Below are 24,715 nucleotides of genomic sequence, written 5' to 3'. Positions count from 1 at the left end.
GTTGTGCATGGGTATGTGCACACACACACACACATACACATGCCTATTTTCGTATGTGTAGATACACATGTGTGTGCCTGTGGAGGCCGGAGATCATTTTTATGTGTCCTTCCTCAGATGTCATCCACTTTACTGCTTAGACCCAGTCTTTCTCTGAGAGTTGGGGTTTACCAGTTAGACTAGACAGGGATCTGCCTGCTTCCACCTCCACGGGTGGCAGGGACTCGAAGTTCATGCCACCACACTAGGCATTTGTGTGGGCACTGTGGACTGAACTCGGTTCCTCACGCTAGCACGGAAAGCACTGAACTGACCGAGCTATCTCCCCAGTCCTTCAGCCAGTTGTAATCCACTGCAAACTTGAATGCTTCACCCTCAAAGCACTCATGAGGGCTACAGATGTAGCTCAGTGGTAGAGTGTCCACATCATGTCTAAGCCCTAGATTCTACTCAAGAACAAACAAGCAAGACTCCATCAAAACCTTGTCTGGAAACTGAATCTTCTTCCTCTCCTCCTCTCCTAAAGTTGCTATCACTTTCTTTGGGAAGATAATTTGTTTAATGACACAAGTATGATCTGAGTTTTGTTAATTAGATAATAAACATCTGTGATGTAATGCTGATTCTATGTTATGGGGTCCCAAAGAGTAACAGGAGTGTGTTCAGGTCACCCACTATGTAGTATAACTCATCCCTAACCATGACACGGGCCCAGAAACCCAGACCTACTCAGGGGAGCCCATAGGCTGAGCATGGCTGGCCCTGACTAATGGAAGTAGTGGACCCTAGGAAATACTTCCAAATGTAGAAGGGAAGGGGAGTAACTTTATGGGTGATGGGAAGGCACAGGAGGTAAGAAGCATGGTGGGAAAGAGACCCAGGATCTGTCTGAGCAAAACAGCAAAACTCTCCTAGCAAACTAGGCCCTGGTCTCTAGAAAGCAAGTAAAGTGCCCCTAAGAACTGAGTGTTTCTGTGTGCTCCGCTCTCTGGAAATACTGCATGTGCTCTTCACTCTTTAGCTTCCCCACTCTACCTCTTCTTCCCCGCTCCTCCCATAAAACAAGGTCTTTCTGTATAGGCCAGGCTGGTCTTAAACCTCAAACAGGAGATCTTGTTGCTCCCGAGTACTGGGACAATAGATGTGCTGTTACAGTGTGCCCACAGAACATATGATCTGAAAGAGTTCTAGATAGTATGGTAGTAATAAAAGAGCTACCTGTGTTAACTGTTATCTGGAGAAATAAAACCGTTAAAAGATGTTATCTAAATAGATAGACAAACAGACATAGAGATTGATGAATGATAGATAAATGGATAGATAGGTAGATGATAGATAGATAGATAGATAGATAGATAGATAGATAGATAGATAGATAGATGATTGTGTGTGTTTCTGTGTGTGTGTGTCTGTCTGTCTGTCTGTCTGTGTGTAAGTGGGAGGGTTATAAGGAACTGACCCATAGAGTTAGAGGCTGAGTAACTGCAAAACCTACAATTAGCAAGCCAGAGTCTGAGAGAGCTATCAACAGGTTGAGACTTTAGAAAAGCCAGTGTTTCTGTTGATTGTGAAGGTGGGAAAACAGCGGTGTGACATTTTAGCACCAGACTGGAGAAGTCAGGCCTTCAGGAGGTTGGATATGGCACATGTGCATTGGGAGTGGTGTGCTTTGCTCAGGTCGCCTATTCAAATGTCATTATCCATAAGTACTCTCAGAGACACAGCCAAAAAACATTTTACCAGATCCTTGGGCACCCCAACACCCAGTCAGTTTAACTAACACAATTAACCACCAAAACCTCCATAGTCTTTTGAGGATGCAATGACATTCCAACAAGCTTAACACCAAACAGTCTTTTGGGGCATTAAAAAAAAAGCACCTTGTTAGACCACGGAAATTCTGGGCAGTGTCTCAAAATTGTAGAGATACAGGTTAAATAGCCCTTATCTGAAATCTTGAGATGACAGGTGTTCCAAATTTCCTATTTTTTCAAATTTTAGACTGTGTGTATATGTGTGTCTGTGTGCCTGCATGTCTGTGTGTCTATGTGAGAGAGGTGACCTAAATGTACACAAGACACATTTTATTTATCTATATATCCATAATCAAAATGCAACTTCATATACTGTTTTTAGTATGCCTGCATTATTTTGACTGTAGAAAAATGCATGGAGTTTGTACTTGAAACATCATGGTGGCACTTAAAACGTCTTGTATTTAAAAGCAATTTGGCCTTACAACTTTCAGATTTGGACTACGCAGCCTGAAGTGCCACCAGTCTGCAGTAGTGCTATCTTCAGAACTGGTAGCTAGCTCACCGTTCTGACTCAGAATATGTTGACGTGCTCCGGTGGGTGAGGGCATGTGCCAGTCAGCCTTGACTTAATCCCAGACATGCCTTGCAGGAGCTCCATAGCTCAGCATCTGTTCTAACTGCTCTGTCCTTTTCTATGCTCCTTTACAATATTCAAGTACTAATAATAATACCTAACTCTTGGTAGTCAGAAGATTAAATTAGTTAATGCATAGCAGCGGACATGTGTGCAGGTAGAAGGGAGATGGTATATACTAAAAAACTGACAATGTTGATAACTGCATACATTTTATTGTGAAATGCTATTTCAGCCTTGGCTCCAAAGCGTTTCACATTGGTACATTTGGAGGGAACACCATCCAGAACAGTAACATGAACACATTCAATTAGCCCACACTTTGGATAGACTAAAACCAAAACTTCAAAGCTTTAGCTGGCTGGAGGCTGCTGCCAGATTTAGAAAATGAGTTTGAGAAGATGAGATAGAAAGTAACACATTCTCAAATATGCATGGGCCGCTGAGCGTCTGATTCACTTCGCTACTTCTGTTCCGTTTAGTTTGTCAGAGTCAAAAAACTGTCCACGTTTTAAGTGGTTCTTTGGCATCTTAACTTTGAAAACATTTGCAAACAAACCAGAGGACCCAGAGCAGGCCACGCTGGAGAATTCCCCCACCGAACTCTTTGTCAGGATTTGAGTTGTTGGATGGTTGGGTGATTGGTGGTAGGGGAGCTCACCTGACCGATGGAGCGTCATCCTTTGGTAAGTTGCTAGGACTCAAGACTCCGTTGGCAGAGCAGCTGAGTGGCATAGCTCTTCTCTCTGCTTGTGCTAACTCTGGATTGCACAAACAACCGTGTCATTCGAAAAAGGATTCTGTGACCTTGAGACAGGTGATGTGCACGATACGAGATGTGTTTATACGGTGGTACACGAAGAAATCCTTTCAGTATTTGAGGTGAACCTGATGAGTGTTCCAGTGTCATTAGGGGGGGCTTTTACCACTGATTCTCTATTACTGAGTATAGCAGAGGCTCTGATGCATCTGTGGGGACTTGTATAGCATTCTTAGAGGGCTAGAAACCCATAGGTGATAGATTAGCATGTCTCTGACTCATGGCTTTCTGTTCCTCTATCAGTTTGGTGGTATGTAAAAAGTTCCATGTTACCATTAACTTGTATTTCTATCAATGATCATTTCATTTTGACAAGTGGATTCTCACATTTGCAAGTTCCTCTGTCTGAGAAGCCTGTCACTGAGCACATATCTACACCTAGCTTTGAAGCTGGTGATACTGGCCCATTTGATGATTATCTTAAGAAAAACCATACTTTAACTGAAGAGGAGTACTTGCCTCATTTGCCAAGTGACTCAAGATAGACACAGATTGAATGGAGCGGTTCAAAGCCAGCGTCACCAAGGGCCCTGTGCATGCCGCTGTCCATGCTATGGCTTGTGTGATAGTTTTGCACCAGGGCTGCCCTGTGAATACCCTCCTCCTCCTCTCTTGTTCCTAACTTGCAAATATAAGGGTCAATTTGTATGCACTGGTCTGTTTGTATTTGTTCTATGTATTTGAAAAATTTCAGGAAAAGAAATTTGATCATGGTACCTGTATGTTATTATTGGTTTTCTTTGTTATTCTTATACTCCGTTCTTCGCTGCGGTTATGGTGGCACATGCTTTCTTTGAATGCTACTATAAATTTAAAATGCTTTTCTAATCAAAAGGCTGTTAGACTGAAGCCAGTTTTAGTCCATTATGAAACTCTGCAGTTTTTCTTTCCCGAGAGCTGAACTCAGAATGCACAGAGCTGTGCCTCCTTGTATTTTCCATTTTTTTTCTTTCGGAAAGCATGCCGTTCATTTAATACTTCATTACAGCCCAACTGCAGTATGTATACACGGCATGCAAAATGAGCCATTTTGTTTTAAAACAGATTGCAGATGAAAGGGAACCATTCATTTCTTGCTTGCTTGCTGTAATTACTAGAGCACTAATTACTCCAAATCACTGACACACAGGGTCAGGAAAGATGACAACAGAAACATCAAAGGAAAGATGTGGCCCACTTACTATGACAGATTTTTCATATTCTCAGCCATGTTTTTTTTTTTTTTTTTAGTGGCTACTGTTTTCCAGTTTGATGGTGGGGAGGTGGGGGGCGGAGAAAGAAACACACACACACACATACACACAAACACACACACACAGTCAAGATTGCTCAATGTTTACTATTATTTCATTCGCAGTTTGACGGTGAGAACATGTATATGAGCATGACAGAGCCGAGCCAGGACTATGTGCCAGCCAGCCAGGTGGGTTAATTAATCTTCTCTGCCTTGTTTCAAATTGTAATTAAACAAATTCAAAGAGTTGCATTGCAAATGAGTAGCACTATCAGTAACTGCCGCAATCAGGAATAATCATAATTTATAAACAAAGCATTTAAGCCTTGTTTCCAGTTAATGAGATGGAGCTGATAAAACACCAGCTTTGGCATTTGTTGAAGGATGCTACCTTGCTTCCCCTCCAGAATGGCGAGCAGCTGTTTTGCCAGCGTGAGCTTTCCCAAACAGTTGTGTTACCTTTAGGAAATAAAGTTGCTACAGGTGCAAGTTATTTGTGTTGCTGCCGGTGGATGAGTTTATCATTGAAAGCTACACACGCCACCAATAGCTTCAATTATCAACTGTGTGGGACCTTCTTCAAGTGTGCCTATTGTTCATCACGGAGGTATTATGGCTGCTTTTAGGACTTTCGGGCGGGCTGGGGGGAGAGTGGCTTTTAGGTCCCTGAGCACAAGCATGATTGAAATCTTTCAAGGGCACCTTTGTGTCCATTTCCCTGGGAAAGGTTGACAAGGTATTTAATCATGAGAAGTGACAGCGAAAGTGGAACGTGAATGTAAATGGTTACATTTATAAAAGTAAATGCTTGGCTGTTTATTTTTAGATACTTAAAACCGGGCCCTCTAATCCGGAGAGGGCAGTTAAAGCAAAATTATAACTGCCCTAGGGTGCCAGGATAGCACAGAATATCAGAACACTATAAGCAAAAATAAATAAGCGAATAAATGAGAGAGAAGAGAGTTCACAGGAGCATCGCGTGGACATGAATCTATTTTTTTTCTTCAGTAGTAAAAATCACGTTTGCCGGGGATTTTCATATACCAGTCACTGAAAGCATGAACTCCCAGGTAGTAGTTTTCAGTGCCTATTTATTGGCTTGAGTTTGTTTGACCACTGAGAGGAGAGGGAGTGCAAAGAGCCTACGTACAGCAGCGTTTTCTTTCATGGTGGTTGTCAGAAAACATAGTCTAGTGCACAGAGTAGGAGGGCTGCCTGTGAGCGAGTGTCTCCTGCTTACCTAACAACAGGCGTGCACACCTCCATGAACTCAGCATTTAGTTAGGAGTCATTATGACCACTGCCATGTCTGACAGACATTCTAGACGCTCCACTATATGGTCCAACCATAAAGGTCATTGTGATGTTCAGAGACCCAGACTCTGCCGACTCCCACACTATCGAGGACATCGGTGCATGCACCTCTCTGAAAGGCAAGCTTTGCATGCAGAATTCTTCCTTCCCTGAATTCCTGCCGCTAAATACCCTCCAGGACCCATAGGTAGTTCTGAATAGGACTGTTTGATTAAAAAATGAAAAATGTTACTATTAATTTGCTTCTAACCATCAATCCCAAAACTGTACTGACAAGTTTAGTATTACTATTAGATTAAAGCAAGCCAGTACCATCTCTTTGGGCCTTTAGGGTTTTGAAGTGTGAAGGCTAATTGAATTTGTTTGAAACAGTAGAAACACAAACTCAATAAATGATTACTGTTATAAGGCAGCTGCTCGCTCGCAGAGAATCATTATGTCCGTCTTAAGGAGTTTCGGATAAAGAATGGCAACTTCAGAATATCTGCATCTTTTCAATTCAGCTCCTTAGAGTTCTAAATTTGAGTACAGTGTGGAATATTAATTCCTTACTAAAATCAAACCACCAGCACTGTTTTTCATAATATTTTGGTCAGGAGTTCTTAAGACTATTTCCAATGCGGTGGTTGTTTATAATAAAGGAATAAAGAGATGCAAATAATTCTGTGCTTCCTAAAGATATGGCGGCTAAGTGAGCCAGCAGCAAGATATTTCTGTGTAAACAATGCAGAGTGTATGCACATGCTTGGCTTTGTTTTGCATTTTTTAGAATGGGTTGTTTTAAAAGTTAGACTAGCCGGGCGGTGGTGGCACACACCTTTAATCCCAGCACTCGGGAGGCAGAGGCAGGCGGATCTCTGGGAGTTCGAGGCCAGCCTGGTCTACAAGAGCTAGTTCCGGGACAGGCATCAAAGATACAGAGAAACCCTGTCTCGAAAAACAAAACAAAACAAAACAAAACAAAAAAAACGTTAGACTTATGAAAGATAATACAAATGAACTTCACAAATTACCCGAGTCAAAAGGCCTTTGCTAAACTTTGCACTTAATATTCTTTTTGTTTCCTGCAATATACTGTGTTCAAGAATTCATTACCCATTCTTTTGGGGGAATTTCAATCAAGGTATCCTTGAGGCAACCATAAATAAGATCTCAGTCATCCTGGCGGAAAGCAAAGAGTTTTGTTCCGTTTCCTGCCTCACATCAAACAGCTGCACAGCTTAGTAATCCCGGACAACTCTGCTCATGGCTGCACTCAACATTTTAATTCCTGTTCAGTTTTCAGCTCAGTGCCTGCTGTGGAACGTACGGACTAGGTTGCTAAGTAGCAGCATATGGAACAGGGTTTTTGCTGCAATGCTTCTGCAAGCATACAGCATAATCCTTAACTTGAGAAGATTTTTATAGAAAGCCTAGGCTGGAACTGCTCCAGAAATGAAAGAACCCTGTAAAAATTAATGATATTCTTTTAGACAGTCTCAAAGGGCTCCTTGCCCTATCTGCCAAGTGCACTCCCTACCTCTTAAACTAGTGTATACAGACCCTTAAAATGTTTTGCATATGGTTTGGTCATTGATAGGCAGGTTTTAAATGGAATACATCAGGATAATAAGACTGACAAGTATGTAATAAAAGCCCATAACAACGCCATGGCACCCTGACACCATGCTTGCAAAACTGACTATTTTCTGCTCTAGCAGGTGTAGCCGTACTGGGCACTTGGGCTATTCACCTTGTTTTAACCTGCAATATAAGCATCTGAACCCTGTCTGAAGGGACCACGTTGCTAGATAGCGCATGACCTTGCAGGATCAGGGTTGTCCACTTTGAGAGAAAGTGTAAAGACTATAGGAGATCCAGATGAGAAGGGGACAGAAGTCCCTCTGAGCCCTCAGCCTTCTTGCCACCCCTGAGTGAGACAACGGAGTTAGACTAAGATACCAGAGTGGACATGTAGAGAGAACAAGTCAGGAGATGGAGCTTGAAGACCATCGTTCACATCCTTGAGATCTCCCAAGTGGGTGGATGCTACCCTTGCCACACACATAGATAAGGGCTCCTCTGTGATGGTGGCCACACTCATCCTTGTAACCATTTCTATGTATATGAGCCCCATATCTTGCTGCATATCGTAAATAGATATAACAATATCTATTTAGAATTTATCTGGACTATTATGCCAGAAAGCATAGCATGGTGGTGGGAAGCTGGGCTTCCTGCCTGAACAGGATTTCCATCAGGCGTCCAGGTTCCACCGTCTGTGTCGCCCTGCTTATGGCTCACCATGTTAAGTTCTTCTCTCTGGCTCCCAGCAGCAGTGCAGCGCCTTTCATTGCTTCTCAGATGTGTCTTAAGATGCCAGCGACCTTCTAAATTAAGGACATCACAGGGATGAGTATCATCTGGTTTTCTTCATCAGTGCTCTCTGTGGCCCCTGAGATAGCTTATTCTTGGGTGTATGTCATGGCTTCCCGTTCTTTCTTCTTCTGCAATAACAGGAATCTTTGTCACAGCAACTTGTTGCTGTTTGTAATTAACAATCCCATAGCCCTGTGGCCACTTGACTCTCCAAGTTCATCGTTGCACCAATGTTTTCTCAAACCTGTTCTTAGAATGATGTTCTAAACTTTGCAGACACGCCAATGACTATTTTGTAATTTATGCTTTCCCAATGAGAAAACACTGTAGATCAGAGTATAAATGAGGTATGGCAAAAAGAACATAGAAAGGGTAGTAGTGTTTTTAAGAGTATTTGTAAAGAAAAAAAATTCTTTAACATGGGCCATAAAACGTCCATGATTGTGTCATAAATTTGAACTAAAGATTAGACCGATTGCTTTTAGATTGGTTCCTTTTGGAAATTTTTCTGAAGTAAACTTGACTTTTTGACCACAGGCCCAATAAAATGATGGAGCTGCATGCATCGAGTAATATAGTTAGCCCAACAGAGTCTGGCATCTTAGCAAGCACAGACTAGTTACTCAAACCAGTCCTCAATCCCACATCCACGTGATTACTGTGCGGTCCCTGAGGTATTCATTACAGACAAAATTGCTCCTGTTGCCTCCCATACAAGCTGAGTTTTCAATGGGAAATGAAAGGATGCCTGGAAAAATAGGCCACCTAATTAAGTTAAACTACTCTAGCATTTGGCTTGACATCTTCATTACTCAAAATTTAAAAGATGCCTCACTTGAATACACAAGTTACTATTGTTTATGTTGTTTTCTTCCTAAATTGGCTTCTTACATGAAAGTCTGTTTCTCTTCATTATATCTTGAAATAGCTCACATATTTCTTCCACTTTATGAAAATGTCTTAATGGTTGTGTGGATACTGAATACCGGCACCATACAAACAGACACCGTTGAACTCACGCTCGTTAAAGGTGCACCAGTTTTCTTGTGTATTCTCTGGAACACTTATGCGCCAGCATAGTTAAACTTAAATTTATCGTCATTATTAATTACTATTTTATTTCATGATTGCTTTGCAGACTGTTGGCTCTGTTAATTACAAATGACGATCCATGTGTGAAATACAAATTTCTTAAAAATGTAAATAGACCGTAAAATGGAGACTGAGCGCCATTTGTCCCAGGGAAGGGTTGTGTTTCAACCCTGCCAGCAGAGCTATTTCGGGAACATTTTAAAACATAAACACATGTGAAGCTCACCATCCCCTGATTGCCAGTTTCTACTCATAGACACTAATGAGGCTGCTGACAGGTTAAATGTTGTGTATCATATACATTTCCAAGCGGTGGGATTTGTGAATATAAGACTCATTTTTTACTTTCAGAAAAATGAATGTTTGTTGCCGGGCATGCTGCAGCATTTCATTATAATTGTCTAATAGCCTGTTTTTTCAGGCATTAGGGAAATGCATCTCAAGTGATAAAAATTATGAAAACATGTGAATGGAACCGCATTAGTGGTAAAAACAGATCTCGGAAATGCCAGGCTCCATTTGGAGCTAGGTTGGCTCCATGGGGAGAGGGGACCTCCAGAGACTGGAAGCCATGCAGGCAATGGGGCAATTGCAGCCTGTGCAATAGAACACAGCTGACCATCACACAAAGAATAGTTTGAAACTAATTCTTTGCCTTGTTCGCAGTTATACTTTGAATTTCTTTTTTTTTATAACACCTCGATGAGCCTGACCTTTTGTGTTCAACTGTGTGTTTATAGCACACTATTTTGGATCAGTCCTAATAAACTTGTCACCAAAGAATGCCTAAAAACATAGTGGCATTTCAGTCTCCGAACAGTAGTGTTGAGTCATGATGCCTGTGTGTGCCAACTGTTTCCAAGGCAATTAAAGTTTGTTCTAAACAATTACCAAAACCTTAGTATGTCAAGTAGGAAAGATCATGTTCATGTTAGTACAAGAACAATGCCAGGGCCTGAGGGATTTTTTTTCCACTCACCCCAGATCTCTGGTTCTTTCTGCTGTCCCCTCACCTGCCACCCCAGACACCTTTCAGAAGTGTCAAGTTTCCTTCAGTACTTTCAGTTCCTGGGCTTGGAAACACAACCAGCTACACTTCCCAGAAGCTCAAAGAGGTTTCACTTTAATTTTGATTTATTTCTGTATTTTTTTTCCTCTGCTTCATCCCACCTACCTTATTTAATTGTATAGATAGTTAAAATATTTAGTAGAATCCCTAATAGGTTGGCTTCAGTTGGTGGCCTCAGAATGTGTTCTCCATACTGTCCTAGATGTCTGTTGGTTCTGGTTATTGACCCTGTCACCAGGAAAGCCAAGTGACTGCTAAGATCAGCACCAAATTATTGAGATGGGATAGTTCACCAGATCTCTGAGGGTCACGGGTTGAGACCAACAATGAAAGCTTTTCTGGATACAGTGGGAAGGGCATTCTCCAAGAACTAAGCCTACTGTGAGTTCTTATTTCCTGAAATCATAAAGCAGAAAGGTTTTGGAGGGCATGAGGGTAAGGGGTGGAAGCTCTACACAGCACTTTTTTTGTGGGAAGCTGAACTCATCCTTATCCATACTCAAAGGGGGTCTTTATTTCGGAAACCAGAAACTGGGGGTTAGCCAGTTTCTCAGGGTCCAGGCTTTTGTGAAGGCAGCATAGTGGCTGTATAGCTGGTCATGTTAGCCTCTCTGTGAGGAGACAGCCACAAGCCTGGCCATCTTACTCGGCCGCCATCTTGCTCCATTCATTTGTCATCTATTTCTTATGCTCTGAAGCGAATGATGAATTTTAGTAGGACATTTAAGTTTGCTGAAAGATTAAGTTAGTAGGCCCCATCCTCATGTCAAGTATGAATTAGATTCATAAAACTGAAAGTGACTGCCAACTACCAAGTTCTGCCAGGGAAACTAAGGAAAAGCTTTGCCAACATCTCCTTCGATCCTTACAACCGATCAAGGAGGCTGAGGTAGATTGAGTGACGTGGAAAACACCGAAAAGTAAATCTGACGTGAACTCTTTGGGCTCGGGAAGGGTAGCCTCCATCTTTGCCCAATGAGGCTTCATTCAATTTTAAAATTGTGTCACTTGTTGGCATCTGAGCCTCAGTTCTTTTCCCCACGAAGAGAGCTGCACGGTGTCACATGTGTAGGGTGCTTAGAGAAACACTAGGTTGGATCAAATGAAACAATAGTTTCTTGAACTTTTTAAGCTACAGAGTCAGCAAATGCATCTCTGCTCACATATAAAAGTCTTATGTTTATGTAAGGTGACTGTTTGCAGCATCTGGATTGGCTTGTCATGCATGGTGATTGCCACCCCCCCCACTAGACTGTTGGTGCACTGCGCCGCTGCAGGTCCACACTGCAGACATGGAGACTGAAGCCCAGAAACCCTGCCAGATTTGCTCATTTTACACATACTTAGGAACAGGAGAAAGCCATAAGTTGTTTTTTTTTTTTTTTTTTACTTAATACGTTGACAAAATTTATTAGATTTCAACACACTATTTTAAACATGAAATTTTTTTAGCCCCCTGTGATTCCGTTTGAGCATAAACATAGAACTGTAGGATATTCTAAGGAAATAAATAGATAGGATTCACTACAGTGATTCATAACAGGAAAATTGGGGAAAGTCTAGAGAGCCAAAATTAAAGCCACATGAAATAAGTTACCGAACAATGAAATTATATACAGAGATTTAAACAATGGTCTAACTGGTGTTCATTAGCAGTGGAACCCATTGGTGATCATCATATGTGAAAAGGTTGAATTACACAGTGTTGAAATAAATATATCTTACGGGTGTTGACTGCTTTCTCCTGAACCAGAGAGAGCATCACCCATAGCCTGTACATTCTTTCATTTTCTTATTTCACCATGACAATCTCTTCGTGAGCTAATCGCCGTTGTCTCTAGTGTATAGTCTTAGGGTCTGAAAACTGAAGAAACAAAGTGGTAGTTCTTACTAACAAACAGGTGCTCGAAATTTGTGCCTGGCGCTTCTATCTCCTAAATCAGACCCCTGTGAAAGGATTTTTCCTAGTAAGAATGAAAACCAAGGTCAAAATGGAATATCAAGTGTGCAGTAGAAAGGCCCTGGACAGATGGACGTTTCAGAGCTGTTCATCTTTTTCAAAACTTGGTCTACTTGGGCTATTTATATAAAACAATTTGTAAAATAAGATCTCTGGGTGTATCCACTCATAAGAATTAAAAAAGAAAACAGTTGAGGAAGTATATGTTACATTTTTATCTAGGATTATATATTAGACATTGAAATGAAATACTTCATTTAGCCCAGTAAACAGCAAACATGGAACAGTGGCCTGTTGCTGAAAATCAGGTATGGCCCTCACCGCGATCTTGAAGCAATTCCTCAGCTTTGGCCGGCTTTCCCTCATCACCCACATGAGTAAAGGGTGCACACTTTTGTCAGGGAACCGGTTACAGTTTTCGCACTTGTCTTCCCTTATTTATGACAACCACACCCCATGATTGGTTTTAAAATGTCCTCTAATATACTGTGAGGACACCCTAAACAGGAAGCGATTCTCTTTACAAGATCATTAATAAAGAATGGCAGAAGAAGCTCTTTGTTACCAGCGACAGCCATGAAAGACAGATGTGGGTCAGGCAAACTATGTCCCATGCACATCTGGTGTAAGTGCTGGTCTCGTGACTCCCAGAATGCTTGAAGGTCCAGTTTATTTATCTGACCTCAGCTCCTCTCTAGTCCTAGCTCCTGGATTCTCGGGGTATGCTCAGGTAGACCCCATTTTCTAGATTCACACAGGTTTGCATTCTGGTTTCTTCTAACTAAGCTCTATTCTTACACCCCAGTGCCAGCAGAGGTCTGCTCTGGCTCCGTACCCCACTCTGCTTTGATTGGTGACATTGGTCTTGCCGGGGAAGGCCTTACTTTGAACCTCGTTGCAGCTGCCTGTTCAGGCCTGGGTCCACGTCACGGTCCTCCCTCAGCACATTTGAACAGAAAGATCTGATCAGCATGCCCTCTGGTCTGTGTAATCTGCACTTAGCAACACTTTAACATTCTGGCACTACACAATTCCCCTTCCATTGCCTTCTGTGATCACCTAGTTTGACATTTCAAGCATATGGCCTTTACAGGGGACTTGTATTTCCTATTCTGCTTCCAGTTTGCTCCTTCCTACAGACTGTTTTCTGATTTTTTTTTTTTTGTAGTTCAACTTGCTCTTTGCAGAATATCTTTAACATCATAGTCGTATTAGGCATTCAACAAACGTCTCTATACTCAATGAACATGAATTATCTATTTTTAACAAGGTTCTAAAAATTAATGAGCAAAACTAAAATAAATGTTATGCTTTCTGCCCCCAAATTTTATTTTGATAACTATTGGTTGAAAAATTAGTAGATTGTGTGTTTTTAAATGAAGATGATTTATGGCTATTGTCTAGCATGTGAAGAAAGAAAAAAATTGTTTTCAGGATCATTGGCTTGGGCACATCAATGGCACTGTTGGACAATTCTTGCTGAGTGTTAAGATGATTTATGTAACAGACCAAGGCTTTCTACAGCAATACATTTTAGTCTCAAGCTATCAACCCATGTTCATGCAGACACAAAGGAATCAGAAAAAGATCTAACTCTGGAGGTCTTCTCAAAAGAAATTAGAGATTGAACTGATGCTGTTCAAAGCCTTTGGGGAAAATCACCTCTGCATTGCAGGGTTTGAACTTCAGAATGTGTATAGAGATTGGTGGCGGGGGTGTTGAGTTTAGTTTTGGTTTTTGGATTTTTTTTTTTCAGCTAAATTTCTCAGCTCACTTTGCTTTCCATTGAGTTGTTTGAATCCTGCAGTGAGAATACTCACTAACAGAAGATAAAACATGTTTAAACATTGGCATTTTTCTGCCCTTGACTTTCAGAAATTACGTTACAGATTAAAAATTAAGGCATCCTGGATATGTTTGATGGCAGTAGTATTTATTTATCTTTTCAAATAATGTTTTATATGAGAACCATATTTTACAGCACTCTAACGATAGCCATATTTTTGGTGTTTGCATGACTGCATGAGTCCATCACATAATTTAAAGATGTGTACAAGATGCTATCTTTTGAATTCTTCTGAGTTATGGGACTTCTTGTCACCAGAGATTGAGTGCTATGCATAATGATTGCAATATGTGGTCAGGACCCACAAAATATAATGCCCCACTGGTAGAGATTAGATTTTTGGAAAGAGAAGAAAAGACAAAAAACTACAAGAAACTCTTTATTATTTGTTTCTGGTCAGCATGAATTAACTCTCTCACTGGATGATATGAAAACCTGAAATCTCTATGGCCCAAAATAAAGTCAGCGTAATTAACATTCCACTTGCAGATGCAGTGATGTGGAATGGGAGGACAAAATAAAGACCAGGCTGTAGAAAAGGAAATGTGGGCTGCAGACGGAGAAAATAATGTAAACAGGATACTCAGGGCATGGGATATGTAAAGCAGGGTGACTCATGAAGTGTGTACCGATGCAATTAAACAGTCAGGAGATTGAGACCTTCCAGAAGGTAGGTGAGAACTCCCTTTTCCTGTTGCACTGCAACAGGGCCTGGAGAAGGCTGCGCATGATGTTGGCTTTAGTCAAATGGCTAAAATGGCCCCCGCAAGCAGATCCATCCAAAGCTGAGCAGAATGTTCCCTGGATTTTTCCTAACCCTGGACTCTTTGGTTGTAGGCTTAGAATTGAACCCTTTCCTTAGCAATTTGCCTCTTTGCCAAAAATTGTCCCGGGAGACCCCTGACACACACCCCAAATCCAGGACACAACCAGGAGGCTGGCAATACATTGTTTGTGCATGGTTGGCATGGTTTGGCTCACAAATGCTTCCACGTTTGGCCTGGATGGGAATGCAGCAGTTCCAGGGTGCATGGCTGCAGGGCTCCTTAAGGAACCAAGTTATTGGCTTTCCCGAGTAAGTCAGTCCCATCATTTCAGTTTTCCTTGCACACTCTCTGTTCACTATGACTTTATTCTTTGATTTAAACACACGCTGTAGGGACTAGATAGACGCCTCAGTTGGGCAAGGGCCTGCCACACAAGCATGAGGACATGAGTTCAATCCCCAGTCCCTATAAAGGCCAGGTGCAGGTCCCTATGCCTATATTCCTAGAGCTGGGAAGATGGAGCCAGGAGAATCATGGGAGCTCCCTGGCCGAACAGCCAGCTCCATAGGCAAGCTCTGAGTTTAGTGAGAGACCTGGTTTCCGAAACTAAGGTGGCAGGGCTGGAGAGATGGTCCACACCTTAAGAGCACTGACTGCTGTCCCAGAGGACCCAGGATCAGTTCCTGACACACACGTGACGGATAGCAAGCATCTGTAACTCTGGTCCCAAGTTATCTGATGCCCTCTTCTGGCAATGCTGATACATGCCACACAGACATATATGCAGCTGAAACACCCATACATATCAACTAAAAATAGTAAAATTTTTAAGCAGGAGGATTGAAGAAAACACCCAGCATTTATCTATGGCCTGTACTAACACACACACACACACACACACACACAACACACACACATGCACACGCAAATGCCCTGTGCACACAAACATGTGCCTACATCATGGACCCATATATGTTACTGGTTTGCATACACACATGCAAGCACACACAAGACAATAAAGACATGCAATCTAATTCCACTCAACTAAGTGTGAAACTTGATTTTTGGCTGTTTGTTTAAATACACTAATATTTGTTTAAAAACAAATGGAGAAATATACATTTCTCCATTATCAGGTCTTATCAATAACAAATAGATAGCAAGGCCTATATAATCTCAGTGTGTTAAACATCCAGCCCCCAACAGACTGTCTAGAAGTATTATTATTATTATTATTATTATTATTATTATTATTATTATTATTATACTAGTATATTGTTATTAGACATTCAGACGTGATCCAGTCTAAGACACTTACAAATTTATTTAGCAACAGCCCCTTTCCAGGCACATTTTATCTGGAGAACATAACCTATTGGGCTTTTAATGTATGTTTTAAATGCTCCTAAAATCTCTATGAACTGAGTTTCAAAATAGGCTCAAGAGGACTACAAAACTTGCTTCAGACACCAAACTCCTGAGTGCTCTAAAGACCCTAGATGCAGACTTAACTGTTGAACTCCATAGCTGCAAGACTTTCCAACAGGTTGTGACACTCTGTGGTCACTAAAGGAATCATTACCATTCGCAGCCCATCCAAGCCTCATCAGAGAACGAGGTGGCACTTTCTGGGTGAAATGGGCAGATACCACTTTTCCAGGTTTTTGGGAGAGCAGGGAGAAGCAGGGAGGAGACCAGAGAAAAATGTAGAGCTCAATAAAAATCAATAAAATAGCCACGGATCCTGGCTATTTACAACTACAAACATACTCTCTTGAAGAGGAGAACAGTTTAAAGTTGCTACTTTAATGCTTCAAACAATCCCCTTGAAGCCTAGTTCACTTGTTTTTCCAGAATTAACTGAGCCCTTCTAGTATGCCCTGTCCCAGCCCACGCTCAGTGGTGCTTGGATTCTGCAGAACACAGTGAGGTTCAGCACCTGTATTGCCATGAGAGCTCCTTGTGTCTGTGAGCAGTGAAGAGCCTGCAATCAAGGGAGCTCTGAGTTCTTTTGCGTCACTGGATCATGGCAAATGTGCTTAGATTAGTTTATTTGCATGCCTGTTTCCAAATTACCTTTCATCAAGGCGAATTTCAACAGGAAAATGGAAAGTATAGGAATGCATTTTACCTCGCAGTCCCTGAGTACTTCCTTCTATTTATGGAGATGGTGATCAGTGGCTTCTGTATTTGTTGGAAGCAAGGGAGGCAAATGGTTTAGATTCTGGCCTCTGATGTGAGACTGTAGATGCTAACCAAGAAGTCAGTACCACTTGGAAACTTCGTACCTATCTTTCTCTGCATTCTGCCCAAGGGAGCCTCCTAGTACATAGGATAAACTCTAAGGTAACCTCTATGTCAAGCTATTTTTTTAAAAAGTAGCATTGTTGCCTTATAGGAATATGGAGACCTTAGAAAGGATCACATGATCATTGTTCCTGGGAGGGTTGATTGCTTAGAATCCAGGCCACAATGGGAGGGGAAAACTAAGTGGGAAACAGAAAGGGACCATATTGGTGAGTACTACGTCTGGTCCTGTGTGCACAGGATGGCCTTACCTTAGTCTTACCAAGCTGGTCCTTCTGGAATGTTCTGTTGCTGTGATCAGAATTCTTACTCCTTTCAGCAGACTCTGAGGATGGGGCTCAGACTTGCCATGACCTGACCTCAGGCTCCCTAGCTGTCACCCCATGTGCCCTCGCGACACTGAGAGAATTAGGTGCCAACAGTTCTGAGAGCCAGAGTTCATAAACTGTGTTATGAATTGTTTATGTTCTCTGGGATGGGAAAGAAGTCCCTTCCAGGCCAGGTCATGGGACACTCAGACACTGGACCCTGAAGTCACAGGAAAATGCCCTCAGACTCCTCTGCCCAGCCTCCGTTGGGCTGTTGCAGCCATCAGTCTTTTCACAGGACAGTTTGACTGTTGGGCACGGTGTGAGGTGACTGTTGCCCTCTGTGCTATGAACTGGGCAAGACAGTCTTGGGTACAGAAGGTAATTATTTAAGCCTGGGAAATAATTGAAATATATTCACAAGCTTCGTGCTTTGAAACACAGAGTTTCACACTCATTCATTCATGAATGCATGAATTTGGTGATCTTTTTTTATTCATTTAACAAATGCTAAATACAAATCCTAACAAGCACTCTCACAAATAAGAATTGAATCACGGGGGCTGGAGAGATTGCTCAGCGGTTAAGAGCATTGCCTGCTCTTCCAAAAGGTACTGAGTTCAATTCCCAGCAACCACATGGTAGCTCACAACCATCTGTAATGAGGTCTGGTGCCCTCTTCTGGCCTGTAGGCATACACGCAGACAGAATATTGTATATAATAATAAATAAATAAATATTTTAAAAAAATAATTGAATCACACCCTATTGTGCTGTGTCCCTCCAAACTGAATGTAACAGAAAGCTCACTTGTTCACACACCCCCAAGTCAGGTCTGGAATCAGAGTTACCTGCCATGTCATAGAAGCCAGCACTGGAGATTCATTTCCATGTTCAAAAAAAAAAAAATACGTCTGCTGTTACACTTCTAAAAACTCCTGGTACGTTTTGACGCTCAAAGAATTACAATGTTACTTTTATAGGGCATCAGTTACTCTCTAATAGGCTCATGGCAAATAACCACATCACGGCTTCAGATGTAAGAGACAGAACTGCTAAGTAACCTTACGTTGTTAAAATTCTTGACCCACATAACTACGCATTACCAGTTAAGTTGTGGAGTCTGCGGCTTTGGCATATAATTGTACGGATTAAATAACCTTAATGTGTAATTACATGAAAATAAACCATGTAGCTTAGCTAAATTGAAGTGCAATTGTTATCACCGAGTGTAAGTCGATACCAATTAAACCTTCCCTTCAAACTCCACAAATTAAGATTTAACTACCGAAGAAACTCTAGAATGTAAAGTCACGGTACACCCTGGCTGAAATATCCCTGAGTATTTTTGGACGGTTAATGGCACTTCTGAAATTAAAACCAGCTTTCTGCCTTACTGCTGTGTTAGTTTTGCCTTATGGAGGAAAGTTTCAAACAGGCACCAATTTACGTCTTAAACGTTGTGCAGCAAAACCTCAGGATCTGCAATGCCGGCAGAGAGAGAGATTGTGAATTCTTGTGCTTATGTCAAGCAAATAGTTCATCTTGGTGGGTAGGATTTAAGACAAGGAAGAGTAAGCTGGTGGCGGTCATAATTCTGAAACTGTGGACAGTTTGTGTAACAAAGGTGTTTTGCATCATTTGGTCAGATAAAATGGTAACAATTAGCAGTGGAGCTCAGGGACAGCAGTCTCTCATCTGCAGAACCCTGGGTTGGATCCCAACAAAGAGAGAGAAAGGGAGGGAAGGGGTAAAATGGCTTCTTTCCTTTTTCACTCTTCCCACACACACGAACTAAGTCAGTCACTACAGAGCTTCTGGACCCCAGTTTCCTCATGAGCAAAAGGAGGAACAAGAGCCACACAGAGAAGGTGGTTCGAAGGCTTTCATGAAGACAGGACAGTGAAAGGGCCTTTGCCGTACTTTATGTGACACAGTAGTGGCGAAATACACAGTTTCCTCCTTCTTCATTGGGTCTTTTCGTATCTTAGACTGAATCCTCCTACAAGGAGCTGCGAGCTGGGGTCTGTATTTCCAGGTAACCAAACTTACAATATTGACACAGGGCACTAAATTGTTTTTGAGACATAAAAAAATTACACTACTAATGAAAGACTTTAGTAAGGGTCACTAAACTTTTAGAACTGGTGGTATTTTTTTTTTAAGCAGATTGTTGTATGTTTAAGAAAAAGTATCTGTGAAGAGGCTGCAAACCTTCCCTTCACGGCCTTTGGATGTTACCTGCACATTCTTCTTCATGAGCACCTCCAGACTCCAGATGTTCCAAGTAGCTCTTCCTCTAATTGTGCCTTCTGACGGCACCTAAGCAAATAGATCAGAACTTGTTCAACATTTAGCAAGTGCAAGTTGAAGATTTTCTTTCTGTTAGACAAATAGACGCCATCTGGAAAACATAACCCCAGGCATTTGGACAGGGAGGCATAAAGCTTATTGGCTGAACACCCAATGAACACAGAACACTACTTTCTTTGGCTCCTCCACACTGCCTGCGCGTTTCAAATCTTACACACTGTAGCAGGCGCTGTACAGTTAGACAAGAGAATCTTTGTTACCCATGCACACCAACCTTGAAGGCCCCTGGAATTTGAAAGATTGACTTGTAAGAATTATCCGGGCCAGAATGTTTCCTTTCCTATTATGACACCTGTTTAACAAAATAAGTTCTTTCTGACCCTGTATATTGATGTTAATCGCTAACAATGTTTATTCAGCTTCCTCTCCCATTTTCGACTTTTCCCATATTCTCTTCTTAAGCAGGCTTGTCTTCATATACCCTTTCTCTTCCTCTTCAATCTCTTCCTGTTCCCAAGCTACGTCATAAAAGAGCAATCTCTGATGTGTTAATGCTATTTATCTTACTGATTAACTTTTATTTCACAATCATTATTATATAGTATTAATACTGTTTGTGTCTTTCACCGTGGAAGGGGATGAATTTAAATGGTTGCAGTGTTATTGGCCTTTAGGAGAAAATCAAATAAATGTTCACAGAGGTCATGAGAACAATCTTCACTTTTATTTTGATGGTAAAATGTTAGTGGCAAAGTTAGCATCTAATAGCATTTTAAAACTGTAACAAACTTTCAATGAATACACCCTTAGGCACAGACTTAGCTTACTTCTTAACTAACAACATTTTTTTTTAATTATAAGCTGTTAGGTTTTTCAAACTGAAAAGCAACTGCCCCAGATTTCTGAAATTCATTTTTACTACATCCCATAATCTAAGCAGTAGGGAGTCTAATGAAACATGTTTGATCAAACAATTTTATAAATTGCCACAATTCTCAGGGGGGGAAAGGTATTCAGTTAGATTAATACTCTAGAAAATTTGAATGGGATCATTGAAATCTGGATGAGTTCAACTTCCTAGGAAGACAAAGCCACATAACAGAGGCAGGTTTTAGACCAAAAGAGGATGTCCTGGGAGCAGAGGATGTAACACTGGCATCTTCTTCCATACATAAGAGACACAAAGCACCAGGGTGATCCCAATGTTTCAATATCTTAGCCAAATCTGTAATGCTTTTGGTAGGTATCACCAGAGGGCCACTGTGCCCCTGGGCTTGACAGTAGTGACCAAGTGGATGCTAACAGCCGTCTGTGTAACTCCTGTCTTTCAGTCCTACCCTGGCCCAAGTCTGGAAAGTGAAGACTTTAACATTCCACCCATCACCCCTCCTTCCCTTCCCGACCACTCTCTGGTGCACCTGAATGAGGTGGAGTCGGGGTACCACTCCCTCTGTCACCCCATGAACCACAACGGCCTGCTTCCGTTCCATCCGCAAAACATGGACCTGCCAGAGATCACCGTGTCCAACATGCTGGGCCAGGACGGCACACTGCTCACCAACTCCATCTCTGTGGTAAGAATGGGCGTGTCTAACTGTGCTGGGCTTGGATGGCACAGGAATTGCAAGGGAAAGCTCCATGCAAGGGTCTTTAAATCGTGTTAACGGCCTGCTAAAACCAGGGAGAGGTTTGAGCTACAGCAATGGTCTCTGTAGATCTTGCAAATTTCTAAAGTCATTTTTTTATTATTATTTTTACATTGAAATCAGTGAATTACTTGTGTAATCTCTCATATTTGTCAAGGTTCCAAATACTGTTGATGATGCTGTTAGGAAAAATGGCTTGCAAGATTCCAGATAAGAGGTCACTGTCGGTGGTATCGCTTCTGGGCTCATGTTGGGTTCCTAGCAACAAGTGTCAGCCTCAATTTTGTTATTTGCTCTCTGAGGTTCTGCATGTTTGCTTTGAAGATGAGCAGGGAAGCAGTTGTTTTGTTTCTGCTTTGGAAGTGGAATTCTATTGATTGAAATGGTCTCCATCAAGATGTTTCAGCCAGCGGGGCATTCTGTTACTTTAAAGTATCCAAAGATGAAAATCTTACCCTCGAGAAATTAGCAAAAAGTCGAGTTCCCAGGCCCTCCTATGAAGTCCGGACTTCCGTATTTCTAAGGAGCATCTCATAATTGAGAAACACTATCTTATCAAAAAAGGACCTCATTCTGATTTTTAATGTCGTCTACAAACATAATTTTGGTCTACACTCCTAGAAGTGGGAACAAAGGAGGTCATTGGTGTTGCAGCCTGGGGAGAACAGGGCACCAAGCCTACCTCATAGGTTAACAGTGACGTTTCATTCATGTTCCTGGGCTTTCGTTGGTTGACCAGTTAGCCGTCCAGTTGTCACTCTCCTGTCAGCACAGGGTCACAAGGAACAAGCTGAGAACCTTGTTTCTGAGTTCTTAAAGGGTGTTCCCTACCACCGTTCCCCCGATGTGTGTAGAAATGTCTCTGTGTTGTGTGGCTTCACGGGCATTCTTCTGGTAAACATGAGTGTAAGGGGATTCGGATGGCTCACAGGATAGTCGAAAGAAACCCCAGCAGGGCTTTTCTGGAACACCTAACACCACACAGTGGACAGGACTGAATCCGGCCTCTATAGACACAGCCAAGAGGGGAAAGCTCGTTTGTAGTATTGTCAGAAGTGAGAAACATTACCATCACCAGACTGTCTACATGATATTCCTCCTAAAAATTGAAGTTGAATACTTAAAAATGCATGCATAGATGTAAATCTGAAGAAATGTGTGCCAACACAATCATCATCTTCTAAAAAATTTAAGTGTGGACTAATTTATTTTCATGAGTCTACGTGTTTCCCTCCATAAATGTCTGTATATCATGTGTATGAAATTCCCAAGGAGGCCAGAAGAGGGCATCAGACCCCCTGTGCCTGGAGTTATACGAACAATTTTATTTCTTTTGATTTTATAATCTTGACATAGATTGCATGTACCTGGCGGCCACCGTCTTAGGCAGTATTGATCTAGTAAGCGATTGCAGGGGAAACCTGGAAGAACTTTGCTGGGAAAACAGTAAGGACAAAGGTGGGGTGGGGGCTAGGACGCATGACTGCATCATCCCCAAGTAGATATGGATCTCAAGATGAGCAGCTCCTTACAAGCCCCCATTTTAATTATTAAAAAAAACAAAAACAAAAACCAATGATCACTTTCTTTGGAAAAGACCGGATGTTAAGGCTGTCTGCTCACATATCATCATACTTCCTGACAACAACCAACAAACTCATTCCTAGGAATGTAGCTCCGGCCCATAGGGTCGCAGCCCACCACACCGTTCAGCATCACGCAGGGGCATGTGCTCAGCTGTGATTCACAGAGGACCACCACCCACACCTACCCAAAGTCCATGCAGCAGCTAGAAAATTCATGGGAAAAAATAAACGACAAAAGCACGCATACAGTTCAACATCACACATGTGAACACACGTGGCAGAGCATCACAGAGACCCCTGTGTAGTCCACAAACATGTGGCAGCTCGAAAATTCACTTTAAAATCAAGCGAAGAAGCCACAGAACTTCAGTGGGTTTCCATGCCTGGAAAGGTGTTCACCCGTAAAGGAAGCTTGGGTTAAGGTCACAATAGCTGCAGGGCACAGATGACATGTGCTCCGCAAGCCTGTTCCCGTGAGATTCTTTCGGAGGGGTTAAAAAATGTGTGGAAGGGGGGGAAAATTTCAGAGTGAAAAATCCTAGAAATTTAATGTTCCTTTGGAGATCTCTCAAGATCTCCTCCAACAGCGACACAGCTGATAAGAGCCAACATGTGCAGATCTCAGGGAGGAATTTGCTGTGAGTTTTGGAAATCTGATGACTGGGAGCCACACAGGGTGGTTTAGAGAAGAATCAACTAGCCCCAACTGTATTTGCCAGATGTAAGTTCACGGAACCTGCTGCTCTTACAGCTGTGATCCCAACTTTGTATTAGCGTTTTCCCATTCCAGAACTTCAGTATTTGAATGAAGGAAGGAGACGGAAATACTTTAGTTCTTACTCAGAAATTGTATATATTTTAGATATTGTGATGCTCACTGTAAATACATTAATATATATCATATACATTACTGTTTGAAATGTTATAATGCATAATCTTTAGTGAGAACGTATCTTAAAGTTAAATTTTTCTCATTATATATTTTGTTTCTAATAACTACGGGCAACAGAAGTGCCAGTCTTGCTGTTAATAAGAGTTTCCTACAGTTATCTAACATGTTAGACACAAAACATTTAGTTCATAGCTAAAAATATATATCTGTAGGAAGCATTAGTGTACCGGTTTTACCAATGAAAAGTGGGCGCTTCGAGTTATTCAGGGGGTTCTCAATGGCTCAGCTGATAAAGATTCTTGGTTCATCTTCTGGGAAACTGGGGACAATGGGTCTTACCTTGTGGGGTTAAAGGAATCTGACAGATTGCTGGAACCACTCACCGGCTGGCAACACTTAGGATGCATTATATAAGCACTGCTTAGATAAAATGGTTTTCCCAAGTCTCTGCCCATGTGACTCTTTCAGGGCAGTTAAAAAGTTAGAGTGAAGACTTTTCTAAGAGTTATTTATACTTTGATCCTGAATCTTCTTCTGTCAAAAAGACAGAAGCAAGCCGGCCGTTCACTAAAGGCGTCTTCCCTTGCTTGGAGTACCCTTGTACATCACTGCAATAACATTGCCATCCTTGAGCTGAATTGCCTCAGTTCAAATCCTGGGGCTTCCACCTTAATGCTGTGCAACCTCAAGCCACTTAAATAATCTTTCTGTGCTCTCGCATCCTCACCTATCACACGGCTGTAGCTGACTGTGGTACTCCAGCATCCTCACCTGTTACACGGCTGTAGCTGACTGTGGTACTCCAGCATCCT

General features: G+C 41.8%; 1 protein-coding gene across 2 annotated transcripts in view; it reads left to right on the top strand.

Annotated features, from left to right (window-relative positions):
- Nucleotides 1–24,715, top strand: part of Tox (thymocyte selection associated high mobility group box) — a 288,085-nt gene that overhangs the window by 147,933 nt on the left and 115,437 nt on the right. For both annotated transcript variants that reach the window (XM_005362289.2, XM_026786798.1), the window contains 2 exons: nt 4,569–4,634; nt 21,111–21,353. In XM_005362289.2, coding sequence (XP_005362346.1) covers nt 4,569–4,634; nt 21,111–21,353 — 309 coding nt within the window. The remainder of the gene's footprint in view (nt 1–4,568; nt 4,635–21,110; nt 21,354–24,715) is intronic.

This window comes from Microtus ochrogaster, linkage group LG5, assembly GCF_000317375.1.
Source record: "Microtus ochrogaster isolate Prairie Vole_2 linkage group LG5, MicOch1.0, whole genome shotgun sequence".
NCBI classification, from domain to species: Eukaryota; Metazoa; Chordata; class Mammalia; order Rodentia; family Cricetidae; genus Microtus; species Microtus ochrogaster.
The sequence above is the reverse complement of the archived record's forward strand: the minus strand, read 5'-3'. Positions and strand labels throughout refer to the sequence as shown.